The 27484-nt window shown below is 41.8% G+C and overlaps 1 protein-coding gene across 1 annotated transcript; it reads left to right on the top strand.

Moving 5' to 3' along the window:
• Positions 1-493: 493 nt before the first annotated feature.
• Oog3l2 (oogenesin 3 like 2) lies at positions 494-4726 on the top strand. Its single transcript, XM_087551771.1, has 3 exons — positions 494-655; positions 3821-4139; positions 4285-4726. The coding sequence occupies exons 2-3, from the start codon at positions 3853-3855 to the stop codon at positions 4553-4555; spliced, it is 558 nt and encodes a 185-aa protein (XP_087407897.1). The 5' UTR covers positions 494-655; positions 3821-3852; the 3' UTR covers positions 4556-4726.
• Positions 4727-27484: the final 22758 nt, after the last annotated feature.

The raw sequence follows: 27484 nt of genomic DNA, 5'->3' as shown, positions 1-27484 counted from the left end.
GTAAATCACCACGTTCCACTTTTGTTCATCTTTCTTTTCCAGTTACTTTGCTTTGTTTTGTGTTCTTGACACAAGGTCTCAATCTATAATTCTAGTTTACAATATTAGAACAGGCAGGCCTCAAGTTCATAAAACATCTACTCCTTTTTGCCTCCTAAAGATGGGATTAAGGGAGTGGGTAGGATTACTCATGGCCTTCCCCTTTCTTCTTGAAGTTAATCTAAGACCTGTTTTCTGCAGGTGGGTGTGATCAAGTTGACCTAGCTATCTAGCAATTAAAAATTTAGTTGTTTTAAGTGTCTCAACTCTAAAGTTTGACAATCTAGACCTTGCTCACCTTGACTTCACACAGATCTTCCTGAGTGCCAAGACTGATTACAAGCTAACTGTACACAGGCCCAGAGGGTATTAACCCTCCTGCCTCAGCTTCCTGAGTAGCTGGGCTCTAGTTTCTGTTCCTTCTGTCCTGAGGCCAAAGAAGTTTAACTGGGTGGAGATACTACCATGAGGTAGTAGTGGCAGTAAGTAGGTTTGGCTGCAAAGGGAAGGTGTGACTGGAGGAGTAGATAAAAGGCTTAGAGAGTCAGAGAAGCCACTAGAAATCTTGAAGTCACTTCATCACCTTGCTGAAATAGGAGACCTGTCGCTGTGTCTGGTAAGTCCTTCACTTGCATTAGGCAAGACAACCAATCCATTTCCTACAGACCATCTAGTCCCCAGTGGGGACATTACAGCATAGGTGACACAGTTTCTCTCATCTCTGAGAAAATTGTAGAGTGAATTTTTTTTTTGGATTCGAGGGTTGATTTACTTTCATCTCAAATGTTTTTTTGTTTGTTTGTTTGTTTCTTTGATTGTCAATTCTTAGGTTTGTTTGCATGTGATAGAGTTTTACTCTGTTCTGTCTGGCCTGGCACTGCTCATTTAGCCCCAGGTACTTGAAATTTACAGTCCTCCTTTTGTCTCAGGAAAGCTGGAGGTACAAAAATGTGCCTCCAAGCCCCTTACTCTACAAATTTTGGTGTTTCTGGCTAAGCTAACCCTCTCTCTCTCCCTTTCCTCCTCTACTTCTCCCTTTCCTCCTCTCCTCCCTCTCCTCTCCCTCTACCTCTCCCTTTCCTCCTCTCTCTCCCTTTCCTCCTCTTCCTCTGCCTCTCCCTTTCTTCCTCTCACTCTCCCTATTTCTTTCTCATTAATGGTCCTTCAGTTCAGTTTAATATTTCTGAGTCTTATAGAAAAAAATGTAAGAATCTAGATATTTCAGCTGTGTGAGTGTTTGCCCTGCATTTGTGTAAGCACATGTGCCTGCCGCATTAGATCAGAAGAAATATGGATTCCCCCGGGACAGGAAATGTGACTGATTTTTATTACCATGTGGATATTGGGAACCAAACTTAGGTCTACTGTGAAAAGCATCTCTCCAGCTCCCGTTTCTGTATTCTTTGTTGGTTGGATTTTCTGTCTCTTGTAGCCCAGGTTCATCCAGCTGAAATGAACTTGAGGCAGAGATCCTTCCTCATGCCTCTACTGTCATGTGGCTACAATCTTAGGTGTGAGGCAAGGGGTCCTCTTTGTATAGAGCTAAAACTTTCTTTTCTCCTAAGATGCAGAATAAACATGGATTTATTAATAGAAAATGAGGAAGGCTTCTGAATGGGAAGAGTTCAAATGGATTCAAGTTAAACCTGAAATGGCCTGTGCAAATATACAAGATAGAGGCACCTTTGCATTGTCTTGCCTTGTCACAATATAGTATGGAGTGTTCCCTTGAAGGTACTGGCAGATGAACCCAGTGCTCTAAATGGATAAGTTCTCTCTTCAGCCCCTTAATATAAATTAACATATCCTTTAGCCTGGTTGTGAAGAATAATCCTGAGAAGAGAGTAGGAAAACAGGCTGCTGCTCATCTCACCTACTCTGGCAACTGAGGCTGGTAAATTGTAAATTAGGCCAGCTAAGTCTCTTGAACAATAGATATTGATAGGATCCTGAAAGAAATTAAAATCAACAGGTACAAAGTGGATGGCAGCTCAGACTTGGTGGGCTGAATGAGGTGAGATATGAAAGTCTCCAGTTCAGTACAATGAATAGGGATAAGTTATGTCCAGAAGATGGAACCCTAGTATGAAAGAACTTGCCATTAATCACAGCTCTGTTGGTATGAAGTAGGCATATTTCTATTAGTCAAAGAGTGACCAGCCTGGTCTAAGCCAAAGTGTCAGTCCAGAAAATGCCTCATGGTGGGACCCTGCCTCGAACAAGAGTAAAATATACAACATATAGAAAAACGAGTGTGAATGAAGTACAATAAGATAACACTAGTATGTTTTCTCTGACATTTTCCCCTATACTGCATGCAAGTGTAGGACCTCTTGAGGATGGATCTCAGCCTGCTCAGCTGTTGGAAGTTCAGAAGATCACCTTTTACCCTTGCTCTTTAAAACCTTCTATTTCATATCTGTTGCTGTGTTTGTGCTTGTGCTTGGCCTTCACCACAATTCTGTATGGGGTGCTCCCTTGAAGGTACTGACAGATGAGCCTGTCTTTGACCCACGGTAGTGTCACATTGGCAATTGTGGTACTTTATTCTCCCATGTTCTGGAATAGAATTCAGGGTATGTAGACCACTTTGTAAAGGTTCTGACAGCAAAGGTATCAAACTTTACCAATTTGCCACCAGCCAAGCCCCATGTATAGAAGGCAGAATGTGTGAAGCTTTCCCAGGGAACCTCTCAATCAAATTCCATTGAAAAAAAATTTTTTTTTACATTTTATTTATTTATTTTTTTTATTAACTTGAGTATTTCTTATACATTTCGAGTGTTATTCCCTTTCCCGGTATCCGGGCAAACATCCCCCTCCCCCCCTCCCCTTCCTTATGGGTGTTCCCCTCCCAACCCTCCCCCCATTACCGCCCTCCCCCCACCAGTCTAGTTCACTGGGGGTTCAGTCTTAGCAGGACCCAGGGCTTCCCCTTCCACTGGTGCTCTTACTAGGGTATTCATTGCTACCTATGAGGTCAGAGTCCAGGGTCAGTCCATGTATAGTCTTTAGGTAGTGGCTTAGTCCCTGGAAGCTCTGGTTGCTTGGCATTGTTGTACATATGGGGTCTCGAGCCCCTTCAAGCTCTTCCAGTTCTTTCTCTGATTCCTTCAACGGGGGTCCTATTCTCAGTTCAGTGGTTTGCTGCTGGCATTCCCCTCTGTATTTGCTGTATTCTGGCTGTGTCTCTCAGGAGCGATCTACATTCGGCTCCTGTCGGTCTGCAGTTCTTTGCTTCATCCATCTTGTCTAATTGGGTGGCTGTATATGTATGGGCCACATGTGGGGCAGGCTCTGAATGGGTGTTCCTTCAGTCTCTGTTTTAATCTTTGCCTCTCTCTTCCCTGCCAAGGGTATTCTTGTTCCCCTTTTAAAGAAGGAGTGAAGCATTCACATTTTGATCATCCGTCTTGAGTTTCATTTGTTCTAGGCATCTAGGGTAATTCAAGCATTGAAAATTTTTATGGAGTATGGCTCACCCTAAAATGATGAGGTTGCACTGTCTCCAGAGAACCCACTCCTCAGGGGAGTAGCATTCACAGCAGTAGGGTTTGGGATGAGCAGATTAATGGTAAAGCACACTTCATATGGAGGATTCACAGTCAATACAAGCATGCCGGATTGTGAGAGCCATGGCTCTGAGACCAGGAGAGAGAAAGTCAAATGAGGAAATCAAATTTTACTATGTGGACTATTACCATGATCCTGATCTGGCTTCTGCAAAGGGAAAGGGAAATCTGTTCTCAGTTTTGTGCTTTATTTCTCAATGTTTCCACAGGACTCCCCCACCCCCTACCTGAATCCCTAAGGATGAGCGACCAGGCTCTCCCCACACTTGAACACCTTGCAATCCAGGGACTGGCAAGTAATGAACGCTTGGCTATCTCTGTTGTGGAGGACCTGCCCAAAGTGTTCTTTCCCCCACTGTTCAAGGAGGCCTTCATCAAGAGACGCAAAAAACTTGTTAAGCACATGGTAACAACCTGGCCCTACCCATACCTCTATATTGGCCCCCTGCTGTACGACTTCGATGTAGATACTTTCAAGGCTGTGTTGGAAGGAGTGGATAGGCTGAATTGCCAGAAGGTTCGGTCTAGGTAAGTGAATCTGAGCAAGTGGGGAAGACAAAGCTGTGGTTGTAATTCCAAAAGAATGTAGTGGAGAGAGGCTGAGACATAGGATCAAGGCAGATTATACCTTGCACATCTAACCATCCTAATCTCCTTCCTCTTTGACCCGCAGGAGGTGTAAACTCAAAGAGCTCAATTTGCTGGATGTCCAACGTGACTTCCTGGATATATGGACTCCAACACGGGATGTTCTCCGTGTTCCAGAGGCCCAAATAGAAGAAGATCCCAAAACAGTGCTGAGGCAACCACTAAGAGTTCATGCAGACTATGGCTTCCTGTTGGGCGTTCTAGATCAGTACCATGCGCACTTCATGAAGTGGGTGAGGCAGAGATTACATAAAATGCGCTTCAGTTTTTATAAATTGGTACCAAAAAGGAGATGAAAGTTGAGACAGGAAAAGCTGTTGGATCCCCTGGGATATTATGGGAGCAATCTGTACTCTTAACTCTTTAGGTATCTGTCTAGCTTCAAAATAATCATGTGACATAGGTTGGTTTAGAACTCATTATGTAGACAACCTCGGCTTCCACCTAAATAAAGCAGTGTACATCCATTCCTGTGTTTTTCTTCTTGGTGTTTTTGTATGTTGGCACAGGCTTGATGCAGAGACATGACAAGTTTTTCTGTCTCTTATTTATTTTACCAGATATTTTTAATTTACATTTCAAATGTTATTCCCCTTTCTGGTTTCTCATCCATAAACCCCCTCTACCACCCACCCTTATCTATTAGGTTCTTCCCCCTCCCCAACCACGCACTTCTTCTTCCCTGCCTTGACATTCCCTTACACAGGGAGGTCCAGCCTTGGCAGGACCAAGGGCTTCTCTCCTATTGATGCCCAACAAGACTATCCTCTTCTACATGTGCTGCTAGAGCCATGGGTCTGTCCATATGTACTCTTGGGTAGTGGTTTAGTCCCTGGGAACTCTGGTTGGTTGGTTTTGTTCTTAAGGGATTGCAAGTCCCTTCAGCTCTTTTTTTTTTTTTCCTCCTCAGCCACTTTATTTCAATCCGATGTCAAGGCATAACAAGTGATACATTGTGGGGAAAAGTTCTTATTGCTTATTTCATCCCCTTATTGTGAATTCTTTATTGTCATCTCTACATAAAATTAAAAACCTTTGATATGAACTCGTATCCCACCCCCTGCATCCCTATTAACATGAAATAATATCTATCTTCCCATTGATAAACAGGAACTGTTTTATGTGCCTAATAGAAACTATAATTCATCCATAGTGCCTCAAATTGAAGCTCCTTGGCATCTCCAGTCCTTGACACAATCTTTTGAAATTTACTAACTCTTATCTGGGTGAATATATTTCAATACTACACTTGTAAAGAAAATTAAAAAGGGAAGTATCAACAGCTGATCTTTTTTCTTAACTTTAACTACATGTTTATGCTTTTTTAAAAATCTTTAACTTGAGTATTTCTTATATACATATCGATTGTTATTCCCCTTCCTGGTTTCAGGGCCAACATCCCCCTAACCCCTCCCCCTTCCCTTCTATGTGAGCTTCCCGTCCCCATTACCACTCTCCCCCAAAGAATCTTGTTCACTGGGGGTTCAGTCTTGGCAGGACCAAGGGCTTCCCCTTCCACTGGTGCTCTTACTAGGGTATTCATTGCTACCCATGAGGTTGGAGCCCAGGGACAGTCCATGTATAGTATACTCTTTGGGTAGTAGCTTAGTCCCTGGAAGTTCTGGTTGTTTGGCCTTGTTGGTCTTGAGCCCCTTCAAGCTCTTCCAGTCCTTTCTCTGATTCCTTCAACAGGGGTCCTGTTTTCACTTCAGTGGATTGCTGCTGGCATTTGCCTATGTATTTGCTGTATTCTGGGTGTGTCTCTCAGGAGAGATCTACATCCGGTACCTGTCAGCCTGCACTTCTTTGCTTAATTCATCTTATCAAGTTTGGTGGCTGTATATGTATGGGCCACATGTGGGGCAGGCTCTGAATGGGTGTTCCTTCTGCCTCTATTCTAAACTTTGCCTCCCTATTTCCTGCCAAGGGTATTCTTGTTCCCCTTTTAAAGGAGTGAAGCATTCACATTTTGGTCATCCTTCTTGAGTTTCATGTGTTCTGTGCATCTAGGGTAATTCAAGCATTTGGGCTAATAGCCACTTATTAATGAGTGCATACCATGTGTGTTTTTCTGTGATTGGGTTACCTCACTCAGGATGATATTTTCCAGTTCCATCCATTTTCCTATGAATTTCATAAAGTCATTGTTTTTGATAGCTGAGTAATATTCCATTGTGTAGATGTACCACATTTTCTGTATCCATTCCTCTGTTGAAGGGCATCTGGGTTCTTTCCGGCTTCTGACTATTATAAATAAGGCTGCTATGAACATAGTGGAGCACGTGTCTTTTTCTATATGTTTGGGCATCTTTTGGGTATATGCCCAAGAGAGGTATAGCTGGGTCCTCAGGTAGTTCAATGTCCAATTTTCTGAGGAACCTCCAGACTGATTTCTAGAATAGTTGTACCAGTTTGCAATCCCACCAACAATGGAGGAGTGTTCCTCTTTCTTCAAATCCTCCCCAGCATTTGCTGTCACCTGAGTTTTTGATCTTAGCCATTCTGACTGGTGTGAGGTGAAATCTCAGGGTTGTTTTGATTTGCATTTCCCTTATGACTAAGGATGTTGAACATTTCTTTAGGTGTTTCTCAGCCATTCGGCATTCCTCAGCTCTGAATTCTTTGTTTGGCTCTGAACCCCATTTTTTAATAGGGTTATTTGTCTCCCTGCAGTCTAACTTCTTGAGTTCTTTGTATATTTTGGATAAGAGCCCTCTATCTGTTGTAGGATTGGTAAAGATCTTTTCCCAATCTGTTGGTTGCTGTTTTGTCCTAACAAGAGTGTCCTTTGCCTTACATAAGCTATGCCGTTTTATGAGATCCCATTTGTCGATTCTTGATCTTAGAGCATAAGTCATTCGTGTTTTGTTCAGAAAATTTTCTCCAGTGCTCATGTGTTCGAGATTCTTCCCCACTTTTTCTTCTATTAGTTTGAGTGTTTCTGGTTTGATGTGGAGGTCCTTGATCCACTTGGACTTAAGCTTTGTACAGGGTGATAAGCATGGATTGATCTGCATTCTTCTACAGGTTGACCTCCAGTTGAACCAGCACCATTTGCTGAAAATGCTATCTTTTTTCCATTGAATGGTTTTGACTCCTTTGTCAAAAATCAGGTGCCCACAGGTGTGTGGGTTAGTTTCTGGGTCTTCAATTCTTTTCCATTGTTCTATCTGTCTGTCTCTGTACCAATACCATGCAGTTTTTATCACTATTGCTCTGTAATATTGCTTGAGTTCAGGGATAGTGATTCCCCCTGAAGTCCTTTTATTGTTGAGAATAGTTTTAGCTATCCTGGGTTTTTTGTTATTCCAGATGAATTTTCAAATTGTTCTGTCTAACTCTTTGAAGAATTGGATTGGTATTTTGATGGGGATTGTATTGAATATGTAGATCGCTTTTGGTAAAATGGCCATTTTTACTATATTAATTCTGCCAATCCATGAGCATGGGAGATCTTTCCATCTTCTGAGATCTTCTTCAATTTCTTTCTGCAGAGGCTTGAACTTCTTATCATACAGATCTTTTACTTGCTTCGTTAAAGTCACACTGAGGTATTTTGTATTATTTAGGACTATTATAAAGGGTGTCGGTTCCCTAGTTTCTTTCTCGGCTTGTTTCTCTTTTGTGTAGAGGAAGGCCACTGATTTATTTGAGTTAATTTTATACCCAAGTACTTTGCTGAAGGTTTTTATCAGGTTAAGTAGTTCTCTGGTGGAACTGTTGGGATCGGTTAAATATACTATCATATCATCTGCCAATAGTGATATTTTGACTTCTTCTTTTCCGATCTGTATCCCCTTGATCTCCTTTTGTTGTCTGATTGCTCTGGCTAGAACTTCAAGAACTATAGTGAATAAGCAGGGAGAGAGTGGGCAGCCTTGTTTAGTCCCTGATTTTAGTGGGATTGCTTCAAGTTTCTCTCCATTTAGTTGAATGTTAGCTACTGGTTTGCTGTATATGGTTTTTATTATGTTTAGGTATGGGCCTTGAATTTCTATTCTTTCCAGATTATTTACATTTTAATGTTATCCCCCTTCCCAGTTTCCCTTCTACAAACCCTCTATTCCATCCCTCCTTTCACCTACTTGTATGAGGGAGCTTCCCTATCCATCCACCCACTCCTGCCTCACCATCTTAGCATTCCCCTATGTTGAGGCATAGAGTCTCCAGGATGAAGAGTCTCTCCTCCCATTGATTCCTCATAAGGTGGTCCTCTGCTATGTAAGCAGCTGGGGTCCTAGACTCCTACATGTGTCCTTTTTGATGGTTTAGTCCCTGGGAGCTCTGGGGAATCTGGTTGGTTGATATTGTTCTTCCTATGGGGTGACAAACCCCCTTGGTATCCTCAGTCCTTCCTCTAACTCCTCCATTGGGGACCCCATGCTCAGTATGATGGGTAGATGCAAGCATCCACATCTGTATCAGAAAAGCTCTCATGGAGCCTCATAGGAAATAACCCTATCAGGCTCCTGTCAGCAAGCACTTTTGGCATCAGCAATAGTGACTGGGATTGGTGGCAACCTATAAGATGGGTTCCCAGGTGGAGCAGTCTCTGGATGATCTCTCAGTCTGTGCTCCACTGTCCCTGTATTTCCTCCCATGAGTAATTTGTCCCCTCTTCTAAAAAGGAATGTCTGTGTTCCACTGTCCCTGTATTTCCTCCCATGAGTAATTTGTCCCCTCTTCTAAAAAGGAATGTAGCATCCACACTTTGCCACTTGGGGGTTTTTTTGTTTGTTTTTTTCTAGAATTTTATCAAGTATTTTTGGGTCGGTATTCATAAGGGAAGTAGGTCTCAAGTTCTCTTTCTTTTATAGGTCTTTGTGTAATTTAGGTATAAGCCTAACTGGCTTCATAGAAGGAAGTAGATAGTGTTCTTTCTGTTTCTATTTTGTGGAATAGTTTGTACACTATTGGTATTAGGTCTTCTATGAAGTTCTGATAGAATTCTCCACTAAACCCATCTGGTCCTAGGCATTTTTTGGTTGGAAGACATTTAATAGCTGTTTCTATTTCTTTAAGAGTTATGGGAATGTTTTGATGGTTTATCTCATCCTGATTTAATTTTGGTACCTGGTACCTGTCTAGAATATTGTTCATTTCATTCAGACTTTCCAGTTTTGTTGACTATAGGCTTTTTTGTAGTAGGATCAGATAATTTTTTTTAATTTCCTCAGATCCTGTTATCTCTCCCTCTTCTGTTTTTATTGGATTTTTTATTTACACTTAAACTGTTATCTCCTTTCCTAGTTCCCTGTCCATAAAACCTATACCACCCCCCTCTTCTATGAGGGTGTTTCCCCACCCAACCATCCACCCCTTTCCACTTCCCTTCCCTGACATTCCCCTATACTGGGAGGTCCAGCCTTGGCAGGACCAAGGGCTTCTCCTCCCATTGATGACCAACAAAGCCGTTCTCTGCTACATATGCAAATGGAGTCATAGGTCTGTCCATGTGTAGTCTTTGGTTGGTGATGTAGTCCCTGGGAGCTCTGGTTGGTATTGTTCTTATTGGGTTGCAAGCCCCTTCAGCTCCTTCAATCCTTTCTCTAACTCCTCCAATGGGGACCCCATGCTCAGTTCAATGGTGAGCTGTGAGCATTTGCCTCTGTATTTGTCATGCTCTGGAAAAGTCTCTTAGGAGATAGCTATATCTGGCTCCTATTGGCATGCATTTCTTGACATCAGCAATATTGTTTGGGTTTGCTGGCTATATGTATATGGACTGGATCTCCAGGTAGGGCAGACTCTGAATGGACATTCCTTCAGTACTTCTCACACATCCAGGAATCAGAAAGCCAGAGTCCATGCTCTGGCAATAACAGAGAACTCAGTCTTCACTCTTATCCAATCTTGTGGTCTCCAAGCCAAATGATCACTTTTAGCATTTGGATTCTCTTATAAGCACCCACAGTGGTAAAAGTTAACCATTTTCCAATGGGATACCAATCCCTTCTACTTTTAATTGCATGCCTAGTCAAAAGGGTTATGCAGGAGCACACAGTCTGACCAGAGACTTCTTACAGGAAAGAGATACTGAACAACTTTGCAGGCCCTCAAGGAAATATAGTGATGATGTTAGAAGCCCAACTAGCCTTATTGTCCTTTCAACAGGTTGATCTCTCCTGGGAAGAGCTAAGGGGAATATGTGAGATGTTGTCAGTATGTACTACTTAATCTTTTAGAGATGAGTGTGGGCAAGCTGGGCTTTTTTATATTAATTTGGGAGATGATATAAAATTTCTGTTAAATCATGGCCACATGGCTACACAATCAGACCACATCTGAAATGCAAAACCAAATTAAGACATGCAACTTTCCCCAGAGCAACTGGAAAGCTGTGCTACTGTATGACGACACCTGCTTATGTGAGTCTTAGAGGAGAAGCCAAGTGTATAATGACTACAGGGAGAAGTGTTTCCCATGTTGGGTTGGGGTCCAGAGGAAGAAAGCAATGTAGTTATATGTATCAATAATTCTAAGTTTTTTTTTTTTACACTTTAAAATATGGTATTGCCTACAAAGTAGTCTTCAGTGGAATTGGCTATCCTTCCAATCCTGAATGGAACTGATTTTGTAGCCCAGGCTTTTACCTACTTACCATGCTCCTGCCTGTAATTGGGATTGTTGCAGTGTCTTTTTTCCTTCCACCATGCTTGCCTAGTGCACTATGCTTTTAAAACTCTGCATAGATGCCAGATGAGCTAGTGGGAGTATGTAATTGTACCTCTTTGGAGGAAGAGTTTGGGAGGATTCCAGGTCAATCTAATCTATATAGGGTATTTCCAGCTACTCCAGATTAGAGGAAATCAACTAAAATAGGATTTTAAATTACTTCATAGAAGTTGTTCCATTAGAGGGGGCTTGTTCCCACTACACAAGTCTTCTACCATTCAGCCACACTCCCAATTATTTTGTTTAATTTCATGTAGAGATGATGTCTCTTTGTGTATCCAAGTATAGCCCACAATGTGATCTTTTGCGCTCAGAAAATTAATTATAGTTTTCAGATGTGGCTGTTAAATGCTACTTTGCCACATACATTCATACATACATACATACATACATACATACTGTATATAATCACTCTCAGACAATGTCTAGTCAAGTAGATAAGTTCACTCCTGCCTCACTATCCTAGTATTCCCCTATGTTGAGGCAGAGTGTCCACAGGAAAAAGCCTTCCCATTGAAACCAGGTAAGGTAATTCTTTGCTACATATGCAGCTGGAGCTGTGGGCCCCTCCATGTGTACTCTTTGGTTTGTGGTTTAGTCCCTAGGACTCTTGGGAGTTTGGTTGGTTGATATTATTTTTATTCCTATGGGGTTGAAAACCCCTTCAGCTCCTTCAGTCATTTCCCTAGTTACTCCATTGGGGTCCCAGTGCTCAGTCCAATGTTTGTCTGTAAGCATCTGTCTCTGTATTTGTCAGGCTCTGGCAGAGTCTCTTAGGGGACAGCCATATCAGTCTACTGTCAACAAGGACTTCTTAGCATCAGCGATAGTGTCTGGGTTTGGTGTCTGCAGATAGAATGGATCCCTAGATGTGGCAGTCTCTGGATGGCCTTTTCTTCTGTCTCTGCTCCACTTTTTTCCCAGTATTTCCTTTAGACAGGGACAATTCTGTGTTAATATTTTTAAGATGGGTGGGTGGCTCCATTCCTCAACAAGGGTAATGCCTAACCTCCAAATATGGTCTCTATAGGTTCTCTCTTCCCTTTGTTGGGCATCTCCATTGAGTCCTGGGAGCCTCTTGCTTTCCTGGCATCTGGCACTTTCTATGGGCTACTTCCAGTTTTCCATCCCCCCCAGCTACACACCTTTGTTCAACTTCCTGACCCTCTGTACTTCCTGCCAATCTCCTCACAGCTATGCTTGAATGTTTGTTTTTCCTCTTGATGCTTTTTGTCTGTTTTCCAGGCTAGACTCAAAGGTATCTGTTTCTGTTTCTTGTTGTGATAAGTGTAAGCCACCATGATGAATCATATCCCATTCTTTTTCTTTTGAAATTGGGTTTTATTATGTAGCCTTGCCTGCCTTGAATCTCTTTCTATAGACTAGACTGCTTCAAAATCAGAGATTTCCTTGCATCTATATGCTAGAAGTTGGGATAAAAGGTGTGTGAGACCAAGCCTGACTCAGCTCTCAGGCATGACCTTATTTATCTAATTGGCATGATGGGTTTGTCTTTGAAACTGTCTTCTGACCAATGACTGGGGCCCATCTTCCTCCTAAACACAATTTTAAATTTCTCTGAGCAACAGTTGTATGTAACCCAGTTTGTCCCCACCTTGTTATACAGCAAATGATGACCTTGAACTTCTGATCCTCTGGCCTCAAAACCTTGAATTCTTGGATAACATGTATGTCTCACTGAATCTAGGTCATGGAATGCAGAAGAGCTAGCCCAGGGTTTGTGATTCTAGGTAAGCTCTCTCCCAATTCAGGTACATCTCCAAAAACCCTACATAAGATTAATGGATGTGGGTTTGGGGATTTAGTTCAGTGGTAAGGCACTTGCTTAGCAAGTGCAAGGCCCTGGGTTCAGTCCTCAGCTCGGAGGAAATAAAAAAGATTAATGGATGCAAGCCATCTATCTGCCTCAACCTTTCTAATAGCACTAACACAGCAGATCACAGAGCAGCTAGTTTGGCTCTTTATTTCAGAACAGATTTCACAATTATGAAAAGGCATTTGTCCCTATGTATACTGTTTGGTTATTATCATTATTTTTGTCAACTTGTTTCAAGGTATAGTCATCAGAGAGAAGGGAGTCTCAGTTGAGGAAATGTCTCCACGAGATCTACCTCTAAGGTATATTCTTAGTGATGGATGGGGAGGACCAAGCCCATTGTGGGTCAGGCCTCTCCTGAGCTGGTGTCCCTTTTCCATTAAGAAAGTAGACTGAGTAAGCCACGAGGGAGAAAGCAGTGAAGCACCATTCCTTAGTGTGCTCTGCATCGGCTCCTGTGTCTAGTTTAAGGCCGTTTGGGTTTCCTGTCCTGGCTTCCTTCATTGATGTATACGATATGCAAATGTGTACCAAACAAACCCTTTGCTCTTCTGTTTGCTTTTGTCCATAGGGTTCACTTGCAGCAATAGAACCAATAAGGCAAAGTTCTTTCAGGTTTTTCTTTGATGGGACTTTGTGTGCATTTGTATTTTTAGGAACACTCCGAACCACATGGGTTACATACATATAAAATTCAGCCACGTGCATTGCCTCACAACAATAACGCTACCAGGATGAAGTTTGAGACTGGGGGTTTCTCAGAGTTGGAATATAAAACTATGTTTAGTAATAAAGTAAGACCATTTTCTAAAACAAAATTAAATGAAGAAATGGAGCACCTAAGCAACTATAATAAGTTAAACCCATTGTTGGAAAGTGATGAATGAATAAAATTTTCATGTGGTGGTGGGACACAACATTAATTTCTAGATTTGGGAGGGAGAGGTATGCAGTCTCTATATTAGAGGGCTACATAGTGAATCCATTTCAAGAACAAAAGAAAAAAAACCCAAAATTTTTTAAGAAATTGTGAACTAAGACCATATTTTAAATCCCAGGCCCATCATCTATGACAGTCACAATAAACTCTGAATCGTAGGATTGGTTATCCTCTTTACATAATCTTTTCATGTTTTGAAGATGTTCTCACACTTTTGTGCAGGCCTGTCTGGAACTCATGTAGCCAAAGATGATCTCTAAGTCTAGTATTGCTTCTGTCACCATGGCAGGGTACTCACGTTGATGAGATCTGCATGCAGAGAATGAACTAAGCTCAGACTACAAAAGAACTCATCTATAAGGTCGCTGCAAAACCACCGAGTTTACTCCTTTTCTTTAGTTTTTGATTCTTTGAGTCAGAGCTACTCCACTCAACCTTGACTTTTCTTGAAATTTCTGTAGAACAGGTTGGCCTTGAACTCAGAGAACTGTACCTCACCCACAGTGCTGGGCTTAATAGTGTATGTCACAACAATATTTCTGTCAATGACTGTACTGGCTTTCCCTTTGATGGAATCCTTATCAGGATAAGAGAACTTCTATGACTCCAAGTGGTGATAATTTGATGACCTATACAAAGTGCGTATGTGGTTGTCTGTTCCTGGTTGCCTGCAGCATGAATCATGACATGGTTCACTCCCTAGGGCTGAAAAGAAAGCAGAGAGCCTTTAGGTGATAGGAAAGCTGCCTGAGATCCAAATACATCCTTTATGATGTTTTTTTTCTTTGTTTTCTTGCCCTCATCCTTGAGCCTAGAATTGTCTGGTAATTGTTATGTAGCTAATGATGATATTCAACACCTACTTCTCCTTATTTCAATTCCCATGCTGTAATACAGGTTTTCTGCACCATGCCTAGCATGGTGGGAGTGGTGTGTTGAAGGACTGTAGATGGAAGACATGATCTTCAGCTCACTGGATAAGATTTGATTCCCAATGCTGGGATTAAAGTCCTGTGCTACCATATTTGTTTTCTAGGCTTGTGTTGAACTCAGTGTAAACCTCCATCTTGTTTTGAGAAACTCACAAGAAAAGCCTCCTTATCTATGGCTCTAAGCCAATAGATTCTCTTTATTAACCTATAGGAAACTACAGTTGGTCTTTCCAGTGTAGCAGGAAGCCTTTCTCAGGGTAACTTTGAAGCACAAAAATAACATTTTGGGTTGGTGTGAAAGACCCCAGCTTAGCAGCAGTAACGCCATTTTGCAAGGCTGTACTTAAGATGACTGGTTCAGGGAAAGGTTAGAACACTGAGTACACAGCGGCTGCCAAGCAAGATGTGTTTGGTTGAAGGCCTGGCAACAGGACGACTTCGGTTGAGCACCTGACAATGAAAAAAAGCCCCAGGAGAGGTCCCACACCCTGGTGGGGGGCCGAGTCAGTCGTTATGTTCCAAGAAGGTAGCTAAGAAACTTGCCCCCGGGCTGAACCCTTGGGGGGTCGAGTCAGTCCTTATGTTTCAGGAAGGTAGCTAGGAAACTTGCCCCCGGGCTAAACCCTTGCCATATTAGAATCCACCAATTATATCCCTGTAACCATGCATCTGCTTCTGTATGCTTGCTTCTGCTCCCCAAAATCCTATAAAAAGCCCATCCTTGGTTCCGTGGGGCGCGCCAGTCCCCCGAGTGACTGAAGCGCCCGCAGGTGCCTGTGCCTGTGTATCGCGACAATAAACCAAATCCTCTTGCTGATTGCATCCTGTGGTCTCGGTCTGGTCTTTGGAGTTAGAGGGTCTCCATCCCGAGGGAAAGTTCTCCCTGAGAGCTTTTCAGGTGTACTTCAGTAAAAAAGAACCCCAAGTGAATTAAGAGCCAGCAGTGAAACTACAGAGAGAAAAATCCATGTGAGCTGCTTAGAGACTTACGGAATTTCATGGATACACCTTTGTTGTAATTTTACAGAATGCTACTGTATACATGTTGAGTGTTAGAGCCTCCATCGTACCTCCATCATGGGCTCAGCTGTGTTAAGCTCAGTTGTGGTGCCTTGATCCATTCTGTACCAGTCTTAGTGAACAAATCAAACTGTGCATGCATCCTACTCTAAAGAAATATATTTGGTCTTAGTACCATTAATTTTACTGAACAGATATATAATTGGCTAGTTTTTAAGAAGCAGGGTCCCACCTTTAATCCATTCAGATGAGAATTAATGGTTCAGTCAGTGCTTATATGAGAGGAGCTAGCCAAAAGGATCAAGAGAACAGACACTGGCATCAATTCCCTTCATTTATGTCTTTGTGTCTTCCACTTTTTGAGTTTTTCTCCAACCATGGTAAGATTTTTTATCTGATTACTCCATATCAATTAGCATAAGAACAACAGGTTTTTCCCAAAGCTATACATAATATATAGTCCCCCTAATGTCATGTAAAGTATGTCTATGCCTCTCCAATTTTGTACGACCATTTCTATAAGTGAATCTAACTGTTGTATTAATTCAGAAAGAGAAACTGGTAATACCTCTAGTTCCTGATCAACCTGTCTATTAAGTGTATATAAGGAGTTGCTCAGTTTGGAAAGCATCAGGAGAGGCCCATTTAGTCATATCATCATTATATTCACACCAAGTGCTCTCAGGGTCAGAGTAACATTGTTTTTGTTGAGATGAATCAACAGGCATCGGAATAAGGAGAAGGGCCTAGGTTAAAGCTTTTGGATATTAGACAAGTGTTAGCTCCTAGTAAGTCCTTTAACATTAATTAAGCTGCTGCTGGTCTCAAAGGATATTGTCGTCAATGGGCTGACAGTCTGGTTAGTCTTTATCCGTGTGTGGCTCAGGGCCCAGTATCTAAGCATAATCAGCAATCATGGCCAAATCCTGACTGGGAATGATTAGCTCTAAGCCCAGGTTCTCTCCCTGTAGCATAGATTGTGATTTCCCAGGTCCTTTCAAATCTTGGTCACCCCAGCCTATTTGTAATAGGTCACTATTTTGAGACAAGTTTTTTTTTTCATTAGGCTAGGCTACTGTGGAGCCATCTTGCTGTACAGGCAGATAGACTTTTCAGACCTCCTCCTCCTTCAAGTCTTACGTTACTTGGACAGTTGTTTAACCTGATCATTTTTCCTGACCCCAAATGCTACTCTTATAGGTCACAGATCAGAGCATGTGGACTAGAGGTCAAGGTTTCCAAGAAAAGGCCTACAAAAACAACTTGGATAAAATACCATGACTTGGTTACTTGTATGAGAAGTTTATTTTGGCTTACAACTGTAAGAGGGATAATGTGAGGTGGTAGGGATGCAGAAATCAAGGAGCATGGAAAGCATCTAGAACAGTAGACTGAGAGATCACATCTTTAAATTCAGGTACAAAGTAGAGAAAAAAGATTGGAAGAAGGGTTCAGCTGTAATATCCCAAAGCCTATGCCTAGTGGCATTTCCTCAAGCAAGGTCATACCTCCTAAGCCTCCCTGAATGGCACCAGACACTGGAAAAGAAATTCTCAAGACTTTGGACACATCTTTTATCCAAACCATCAAACTACTGAAGTGGAAAGATCCCTGTGTTAGGGTTTCTATTCCTGCAAAAACCATCATGACCAAGAAGCAGGTTGGGGAGGAAAGGGTTTATTCAGTTAACACCTCCACATTGATTTTTATCACCAAAGGAAATCAGGATTGAAATTCAAGCAGTTCAGGAAGCAGAAACTGATTCAGAGGCCATGGAGGGATCTATTAACTGGCTTCCTTTCCCTGGCTTGCTAACCTTGCTTTCTTATACAATCCAAGACTCCCAGCCTGGGGAAGAATGGTACCACTCACAATGGGCACTCCCACCCTTGATCATTAATTGAGAAACTGCCTTACAGCTAGATCTCATGGAGGAACTTCCTTAAGGGAGGCTACCTTCTCTGTGTAAACTCCATCTTGTGTCAAAACAAGGGAGTACAATTGACTCCTTGCCAACTTTACACACAAATACATCAGTATTAAGCCTCAAACCTTACTTTCTTATTCATCCACAAGATCTAAATAACATTAAAAGTCCCATAGTCCTTACAAATTCTTACATGTTAAAATTTACATACCTTTAAAATATCATTATTTAATTCAATATTTTACAATTCAAAGTCTACTCACCGTGGGCTCCACTAAAATATTTTCATCCTTCAAGAGGTGAAAGTAACAGGGCAGAGAGTCAATCAAAAGCAAAAGCAAAATCTAACCATTCAATGTCTGGGATCCACTCATGAACTTCTGGAATTCTCCAATGGCTTGGGTCACTTCTTCAGTTCTGCCCTTTGTAGCACACATCTTGTTATCTAGGCTTCAACTGCCTATAATCCACTGCTGCTGCTGTTCTTGGTGGTCATATCATACTACTGATATCCCCCAAATACTGATATCTTCCACTTCAACTAGTCTTTACCAATAGCCTCTCATAGAGTCTCTTCGTGGTGCCAAGCCTCTACTCCTTTGACTGACTCCTTCAGGCTTGGGTCATCAATTACAAGTGTGGCTGCACTTTCACCAATGGCCTTCCATGGCCTCTCACAATGCCAGGCCTCAGCTGTTCTTCATGACCCCTTCATGCCTTCAAAACCAGTACCACCTGGGTCACTCTTACATATTACCAAGTTCATCTCAAGCACAAGATACAACCTTGGCTATCTCTGGAACACAATCTCCTTTTGCTCTCAGAAATCACCTCCCTGAAAATTTCTTCTCAATGATGCTGGTCTCTTCTTAATCACTAATTTCTTAGCTCCAGGTAACCAGCATCAATAGTCACAGTGGTGCAAAGGTTTCAATTTAGTAGTTCTGGTATCTTATTAATCACAGCTGATTCTTCAGCCCTAGCTAACCAAAACCACAGAATCTTCACAATCAAAACAGCAATGGCCCTGATAAGTCTTTAATTATCCCTCTGAAATTTCACAAGCCATGCCTCCATCTTCTGCACTGTCTCAACATTGTCTTCCAAGCTTCTACAGAACATCCCACAGAGCTCTTAACACCCAATAGTTCTTCTAGCCCAAAGTTCCAAAGTCCTTCCAGAATCCTTCCCAGAATATGGTCACTTTTTCACAGGAATACCCCACTATGCTGGTACCAATTTGTCTTACTCAGGGTTTCTATTCCTGCACAAATATCATAACCAAAAAGCAAGTTGGGAAGGAAAGGATTTGTTCAGCTTACCCTTCCACATTTCTGTTCATCACCAAAGGAAATCGGCACAGGAACTCAAGCAGGTCAGGAAGCAGGAGCTGATGCAGAGGCCATGGAGGGATTTTACTTACTGGCTTGTTTCCCTTGACTTGCTCAGCTTGCTCTCTTATAGAACCCAAGACTACCAGCCCGGGAATGGCACCACCCACAATAACCCCCATCACTAAATGAGAAAATGTCTTACAGCTGGATCTCATGGAGAAATTTCCTTAAAGGAGGCTCCTTTCTTTGTGTTAATTCCAGCTTGTGTCAAGTTGACACAAAACTAGCCAGTACAATCCCTGAATGAGAAAGTCTCCCATTGGTCCTCACCATCTTCCCAAAGATTTTGTCATTCTCTATGTTGCTTGCTCTTTCCACAACCCACAATGCCACAGCTCTTATGTTCACAGATGCCAGACTTGTACCTCTTAACCACTTAGTCTTCAATGTCAAGATGCTCTCTGATGCTGACCGCAGCTCTCATTATGTGTCCAGTTAGGCGAGATAGTTTCATTCTTGACTCATTTTGTGGCAATTGTTTTTTATCCAGTGAATACTCAGAGCAGAAGCTTGTCCCAGCCTCTGTGAAGCTGCCACATTTCTGTGGCACATTTCTGTGTGTCAGTCTTGTTTGGGGAGGTGGTCATGGATGATAAATGTTGAGGTGGAAGGACAAACCAAGGGAGTCATTCTCTTCTCCAAGCATGTGGATTCCTGTCACTGAACTTAGATGATCGGGCTTAATAACAGATGCTATTGCCAACTGTGTCATCCACAAGAATGTGCAGCATCCTGCCTAAAAGAAAACATGTTTAGTTTTGAGACTGTGTGATTCTTGCTGGTCTAAAGTTAGCTGTGTAGTCCTGACTGGCCTTAGTCTCACAGATTTCCCGCTCTGCTGAGAGTAAATGCAGGGCTGCCACAACCGGCTGTGCCTCTATTTTCATCTACTTTCTCCCAGCAGCCTGCTCCTGCTCCTATTCTTTTCTGACACATCCTGCATCATGTAGTTTTGAGAACAGAGGCCAGAAGACACAGTGATTTGTGGACTGAAACTATAGAAAGGGAATTGGATCAGCTTGTCAATTTGGAAGGATCATGTGTCAATTTGACCCAAAAGGAAGCCAGATGGTCTTCTGGCACACTACTGGAATCCTAACACTAAGGCAAGAGAGAAAGCAAGCCACAGTCCCAGGTCAGTCTGGGGCAAATGAGACAAGCTTGTCTGTACACAAGCTCAAGGGAAATAAATGATTTGAATGCAGCTCAATAGTGTTGTAAGACCCCATATTGTCCTTACCTCAGGAGCGCAACCCAAAGAGCACAGATTGACAAAGTGACCGCTGGAATAGCATGACAGTATAAGGTTTTAATCCATGTACATGGGGTTGCTCATCCACGCAGGGAGAGGCAATGTCAAACCCAGAAAGCACACAACTTTTATTTGTTACAGAGGGCAAACTTCAGCAACAGGGTTAGCTGGCCCATTCTCATTGGTGGTACACAGGACAAAGGATCTGGTCAGGTATTGGCTGGCCTGCTCAAGGGGCTGTTCTTGTCTTAGTTACTTTCCTCATCCATCTCTACACCTGGCCTTGGAGAATACTGGGAAAGGGCTAAGTTGGCACATCCTTTGGGGAGAGGTGAACTTGGTGGTCAGGCAGGGTCAGGATGACATCTTGTGGTTGTCCTCGGAATTTACCACAGGGAAGGTTAGGGGGTCCTTCCAAGAACAGTTGTTTTTGTTTTGTCTTAACTTGCCTGGTCTTCTGACTCAATATCTTGATACCAAACCTTTATCATATCACTGGGCATCCTGATGTCAGATGCATCTCTCAGAAAGGTCACAAGTTTGTCATAGGCATCCCGTCCACCAGATGCATTTCTGAAAATCTTGTTTTTACAGCTTTGTTTTCACATCTATGAAACTTTACTTCTTCAATAGTAGAGCACTTCTCCAGTCAGTACCTGAATTAAACTCCAGGATAAAGCAGTCTGTCTCCAAAAACAAAGGAGCTTATCAATCCATGTCACTCTTGGTTTTATTTTTGAAACCTTTAAAACTGGACTGATCTGAAATTGAAAATGTAGACTAGGGTGCATCCATTCTTCCTGCACCTGCTGTACAATGCTGTAATTTTAGACTGCTGCCAAGAAGCCTGGTGTCCATGCAGCATGTGAGAAGCAAAAAAGAGAAATGGGCCAAGAAGTGAGGTGATATCACATTGATGCAGTCCATCTACAGGAGCTTGTTGTGTGCCTTGTCTACAGAGTCAGATCTGATCTACCTAGTCCCTGTATCAACAACAAAGAAGTTATTAGGCAGACAGAATCTCCCACCCACAACCTATCACTCCTTATTCTCCAGTGTTACATTGCATAGATGGGGCTCACCACATCAGGCTCTAAAGCTTTGAAAGTAAAAAGTCACGGCCCCATTTTATCAATGTTCTTTAGTCTTTCCCAGGCATGTATATGGGGACGTTGTACCTATAGCATTTCCATTGTCCTGAAAAGGTTGTTTGTATCCTCTTTGCTATAAGGGAGTGAGGTTTGGATTTCTTTTTCCTGAACTTCACCTTCTACATGTGTATGAGACTCAGAGCAGCCAAGGTTGGAACTGGATGAAACAGTGATTATTGTTAATGATTATGTGAACCCCTACCCCCAGTGCTACTAGTGTGGGGAAATGGTCTTTGAGACCATCAAATAGTGAGTAGACTGGGATAAATTCAAGTCTCCATCATCATCAGGATAGTGACAAGTGCTTCCTGTTAGAGGTAGAGGACATTGTACAAAGACTCTGAAAATATATTCTCTCTTAAATGATCTCAGAGTCATCTCCTTGAAGGACCTTCAGGACAATATTCCAGGTCCCACCTATACTCCAGTACAGAGGGTGTGTGATTCTGAAGGGTCCTTGGTCATTTCAGCACAGGTGAGGCACTCTGACACACATACTTGAAATTCTTCTGTTTGGGAAGGAGAGGCAGAAGAATTCTAAAATTCAAGGTACCTCTCAGTTGCAAAGGCTGTTGAAGGATATCCTGGGAAACTTGATAACCTGCTTTTGAACAAAACTAAGCCCACAAAGTCAATCATGAAAGCAAACAAATAAATAGATCTTAGAGGAGCCAATAGAAAAACTTAAAGAGTCCTGGAGGCCAACTACTGCCTAACTTCCTGAAGGTCTGCTGCCACCTGCAGACACTCATTAGTCTCCTACAGCCAATCTATAAGGTGACATGCAACTTAAGAGAGCACACATACATCCCTGCTTGTCTTATTCAACGTAAATGTTATCCAATGCAAATGTTTAAGACCCTAGTTGTGGGCCAAGCTTGGTTATATAATAGGATACTAATCATGGAAGATCACTGGTTGGAAACCATAATGGTATTCAGTGTAAGTTAGAGAATATTTCCAGATGCACACCCATAGCCTATTCATAAAAGTAGAAACAACCAATAATCCAGCATACCAATAATCCAGGATACAGTAGACTGAGGCAGGTGGGTAAATCTCCATGTATCTGCAACTAGCTCACCTACCTTGAGAATCCCAAGGCAGCTTGCACTATATTTACAGTAAGACCTGGTGTCAAGTAAAACCCATGGATGAAAATAGAAAGTAAATGCTAAAGAAATTTGGAAAGGCCTGAGGCATAGCTCAGTGGTAAAGTGATAACCTCTACCACACAAATACCACTATAGAAAAGAAGACAATATTAAGAATTGTAACGGAGAGGCTGGGAAGGTAGCTCAGCAGTAAAGACCATTCACTGTTCTTCCAGATGCCTGGTGTTTCATACCCAGAACCTACATGATCACAACCCTCTATAACTCTAGTTTAAGGCAAACCATCACCCTTTTCTGGCTTCTGCAAACAGCAGGCATGCAGGTGGTACACAGACATACATGCATGCAAAATGTTCATACACATAAGATGAATAAATCCTAAAAATATTTCATAAATGAAATTACTTGTGGATATTTAATAACAGGAAGTTCCCCATCTGTTAAGCATAAGCAAAATATTGCTTAGATAATGTTTAATTTTATTTTGAGTGCATACATGTTTATTTATTTAAAATTTATGTGGGGATCATTTCATTTATTCCCACTTTTTAAGATATGTTTTCTGATTTCCATATAAAATCCCACCTGACTATCACCAGCACAAAAGAATTGGAGTGTCAAGAGGGTATTTGAAGGGTGGTGCTCCTCAAGTGAAGGAAAATGTCCTCCTAATCAATGCAATCCACTGGGGTTTCCCTTGCTTGCTGTGTGCTGTGCAGATGTAGGTGCAGATATGGTGCCTGTAATCCCTGTCTCTTTACTTGCTTTTTTCCATCTATACATTCCTTTCATGTAGTTAGAGCTGCAGTTCTATAGGTGCTCATTTTTGTTTGTTGATTACAGAGTGAATATTCTTTAGTGCAGAGTTTTTATGTCACTGGATTTGCTGCTTTTGGATCTTTGTGTGGTGTCCAAAGCAGTCTGTATTCTCACTGAATCACTGGATATTTAGTAGAAGTGACTTTGAATAACTGTGGCTGTGTATTTGGCTTTGCCAAGTTAGAGCATTAAGGTCTTATACTGTATATTAGTGACTCCTCTTTAATGTTAACTAACTAACCTAGGAACTTCAGGACACATAAAAGCATTAAGAAGTGGCTCAAAAAGTTCTCAATATTTTTGCAATAACTTTTTTCTTCTTCACTCTGTGATCTTTCTTCTCCCAACTACAAATTGTTTTATAAATTTTAGAAATGTCAAAAAGAGTTATATTATTGTCAATTATGTATATGTGTGTTTCTGTGTGTGGATATATTTCAGAAATGAAGGTGACAGACCACAGAGGCCAGGAGAGTTGGATCCTTCTGGATTTGGAATTAAAGGACTTGTGAGCTGCCTGAAACAAGTGCTAGGAATCTAACTTGGGTCCTCTGAAAGAACAATCCATGCTCATAACCCAAAGCTAAATTTCCAGTCCACAAAACTTATTAAGGCAGGTTATTACTATGCAGACTTGTCTGGCCTAGAACTCAGTATGTAGACCTGGCTGACCCTGACCAGACAGAGATTAGCCAACTTTACTTTTTGAGCTCTTAAGATGAAATCATAGACAGACATTTTTGGCTAATTATTTGTTTGTTTCTCTGTTTTGATCTTTTTGTTGGATTGCCCTACTTTTTACAGCAATTTGTGTGTGTGTGTGTGTGTGTGTGTGTGTGTGTGTGTGTATGTGTGAGTGTGTGCATGTGTGTGTGTGTGTGTGTTTGTGTGTTTGTGTGTGTGCATGTATGTAGAAACTTGCATGTCATGGCATGGTTAGAGGACAACTAGGTAAATAGGTTCTTCCTGCCACATGTGTCTTGGAGATGAAGTTCCTTGGTCATGTTTCTTTTAAGCATCTTTACTCATTGAGTCATCTTACATTTTCTGTTGTTATCTGAGGCAGGAATCAATAGGCTAGGATGACCTTGAATTTCATCAGCCTTCCTGCCTCTGCGACCAGAGTCAAGGCAGGGCTGTATCGTTCTTCCTCACCAGACATTTTCATTGTTGATTTTTGAGGGAGGAATTACTTTTTTATAGTTTCAAAGTGTTCTCTGTTTATCACAGCAGGGAAGATCTGATTGGTCAGAAACCTCACCCAAGGCAACGGGAAGCAGAGAAGTACACTGACATAAGCTAAAACTATTCCCCATGTTTACTTTCAGGAGATTTTTCTATTTACTATCTCATGATTATTCATATCTGGACATGCATAGGATGAAAATCAGATAGGAAAAGACATGGAAAGAAGTAAAGGGCTATATACACAAAGAAACTCTGTCAATCTAAACAGAGCTCCACCCAAAAAACACCGCTAGTGAGAAAACTCCTCTGTTCCCTGAGCTTCATAAAAGCAAGCCTCATTCAGTCATCTGGACCCAGAGTGCCTTGCCTATCTGCCTGCCTGCCTGCCTGTCTGTCTATTCATTTGGGAGTTTTGTTTTTTCACGCAGGGTTTCTTTGTATGGCCTTGGCTGTCCTGGGATTCACTCTGTTGACTAGGCTTGAACTGATCTCAGAGATCTGCTTGTCTTTATCTCTGAAGTTCTGCACTTAAAGAAGTGTGTCATCACTACCCTGGCAAGTTTACCTTTTATAATGACACCAGGTCTTGCTCCACTGCCTGTTCTGCCACAGACTTGATTTGTGCCCCAGGATGGTCATCTATTTAGAGCCCTCCTGTCTCAGGCTACAGGATGGCAGGAACAGCTTTCTGATTCCCCTTAAAATCTCCATGGACCAAATGGATGAGTGGCCAGTCTGGGCTTGAAGGTTACCTAGAAACTAGCTCTGTGTGATGACCATTGTCTGAAAAGGAAAGACTGCAGTTGTTTGCCCCCAAGCTGCCAGGGACACATAACTTCTTCACTTTGCTTGCTTTCTCACATATCAGACTCCAGTGGCTGCTACCTTCAGGGCTTTCAGACTTCCTCCCTCTATAGCAATGGTACTCAACCTGTGGGTCACCCTTTGAGTCATATCAAACATTTGTATTATGATTTATAACAGTAGCAAACTTATATTTATGAAGTAGCAATGAAACTAATTGTATGATTGGGGGTCAACATGAGGAACTATATTAAGAGGTCACAGCATTAGGAAGGTTGAGAACCACCACACTAGGAGCTGGAAGGGATAAAGTGGTGAAGGCCTTTTAAAGATTAACAGAGGAGGTCATATGGGTACCATTGTCTGCTCATATAATGGGCCACTCTAATTCATCAGGCAAGATAAACTTCAGCACTGATTCTCAGCTCTTCTTTCTTATGGGTTAGTTAAGATAGAATTTCAACATGTAGATTAGCCAGACTCAAAGAAATGACAATCTCATTCTGCCTCCTGTTATATGGGTGTTCTACCATCCTGGCTCATATCAAAATATTTTTAAATAGGGTCTTCCTATTATGGTTATTGAATGACCTCAAACACAGCGATGCCTGTGCATCTGCTTAATAGATGCTAGGATTAAAGGTGTCTTGGTCCAAACCTGTCTTGGCTGTCAGTCACATTTCATTTCTCTATTCTGCTTGCTGGAATGGTCTTCTTTGAAGCCATCTTCTCACACAAGAACCAGGGCTCATCTTCTTCCTAGACACAGTTTTGTAATATCCTTGAGAACCAGATTGGTGTTGTGCAAGTGGCCTCCAACTTGCGATATAGCCAACACTGACCCTTGAATTCTAGAATATCAGGCACATTCCACCATGTCCAGTTCCGGCAGTGCTGAAGAGAGCTCTGGAAGAGAGCATTTGAACAAATCAAGGTCATGTTCCTTGGCACACAACAGTAATTCTAGTAGGAGGAAGGCTGAGGCAGGAAGGTTGCTGAGAGTGGAAATTTCAAGTCAATTAGCTACAGAGTGATCCGATATCTCAAAAACAAATCCAAATTTAACTTCATAAATAGTAACTGTCTTAGGGTTGCTATAGCTGTGATGAAACACCATGACCAAAATCAACTTGGGGAGGAAAGGGCTTGCTTGTCTTACCCTCACACGCGGCTGTTCATCAACAAAGTAAGTACAAGACTCAGGAGGTAGGAGCCAACTCAAAGTCTGTAAATGGATACTACTGGCTTGTTCCCAATGGTTCCATCAGCCTGCTTTGTTATAGAACCACCAGCTCCTACAGTGGCCTAAACCCTCCCCCACCAGTCACTAATTAAGAAAATGCCCTACAGGAGCTGGAGAGATGGCTCAGTGGTCATGAGTACTGAATGCTCTTCCAGAGGTCCTAAGTTCAATTCTCAGCAACCACAGGGTAGCTTACAACCATCTGTAATGGGATCCGATGCCCTCTTCTGGTGTCCCTGAAGACAGCATTCTCCTATAAATACAACAACAATTCTTAGAAAGAAAGACTCAATGAATGAAAGCAAGGAAGAAAGAAAGGAAGGAAGAAATAAAGGAAGGAAGGGAGAGAGAGAGAGAGAGAGAAAGAGAAAGAAAGAAAGAAAGAAAGAAAGAAAGGAAGAAAGAAAGGAAGAAAGAAAGGAAGAAAGAAAGGAAGAAAGAAAGGAAGGAAGGAAGAAAGAAAGGAAGAAAGAAAGAAAGAAAGAAAATGCCTTACAGGTTTGCCTACAGCCTGATTTTATGGAGGAGTTTTCGTAACTGCAGTTGACTTCTCTCAGATGACTTAGCCTGTGTCAAATTAACGGAAAACTATTCAACACAACTAACCCTTTATCAAACTACTGTTAATCCACCACTTTTTTGTTTCTTGTTCATCCCCGAGATCACACATTAATATAGACATCTCAATATATTTTCAAACTTTAAATATTTGTAAGTCTCATGGTCTTACAAATTCAAACACTTTAAAACAATCTAAACTTTTAAAAAACCCCAAATCTCTTTTTAAAAGAAACACACACACACACACACACACACACACACACACACACACATATATATATATATATATATATATATATATATATATATATATATATATATATATATATATATCAGATGTGTAGTTGGGTCTTCATGTGGGTGCCCG

This window comes from Rattus norvegicus, chromosome 5 (genome assembly GCF_021556685.1).
Source record: "Rattus norvegicus strain SHRSP/BbbUtx chromosome 5, alternate assembly SHRSP_T2T, whole genome shotgun sequence".
NCBI lineage: Eukaryota > Metazoa > Chordata > Mammalia > Rodentia > Muridae > Rattus > Rattus norvegicus.
This window is presented reverse-complemented; position numbering and strand designations above follow the sequence as displayed.

What these genes read in the sequence shown, in the direction of transcription:
- Oog3l2 (XM_087551771.1), top strand. Translation starts at nt 3,853, where the DNA reads ATGAGCGACCAGGCTCTCCCCACACTTGAACACCTTGCAATCCAGGGA. An exon ending in TGCCAGAAGGTTCGGTCTAG is followed by an intron (nt 4,140 to 4,284) that starts GTAAGTGAATCT and finishes TTTGACCCGCAG; the next exon opens with GAGGTGTAAACTCAAAGAGC.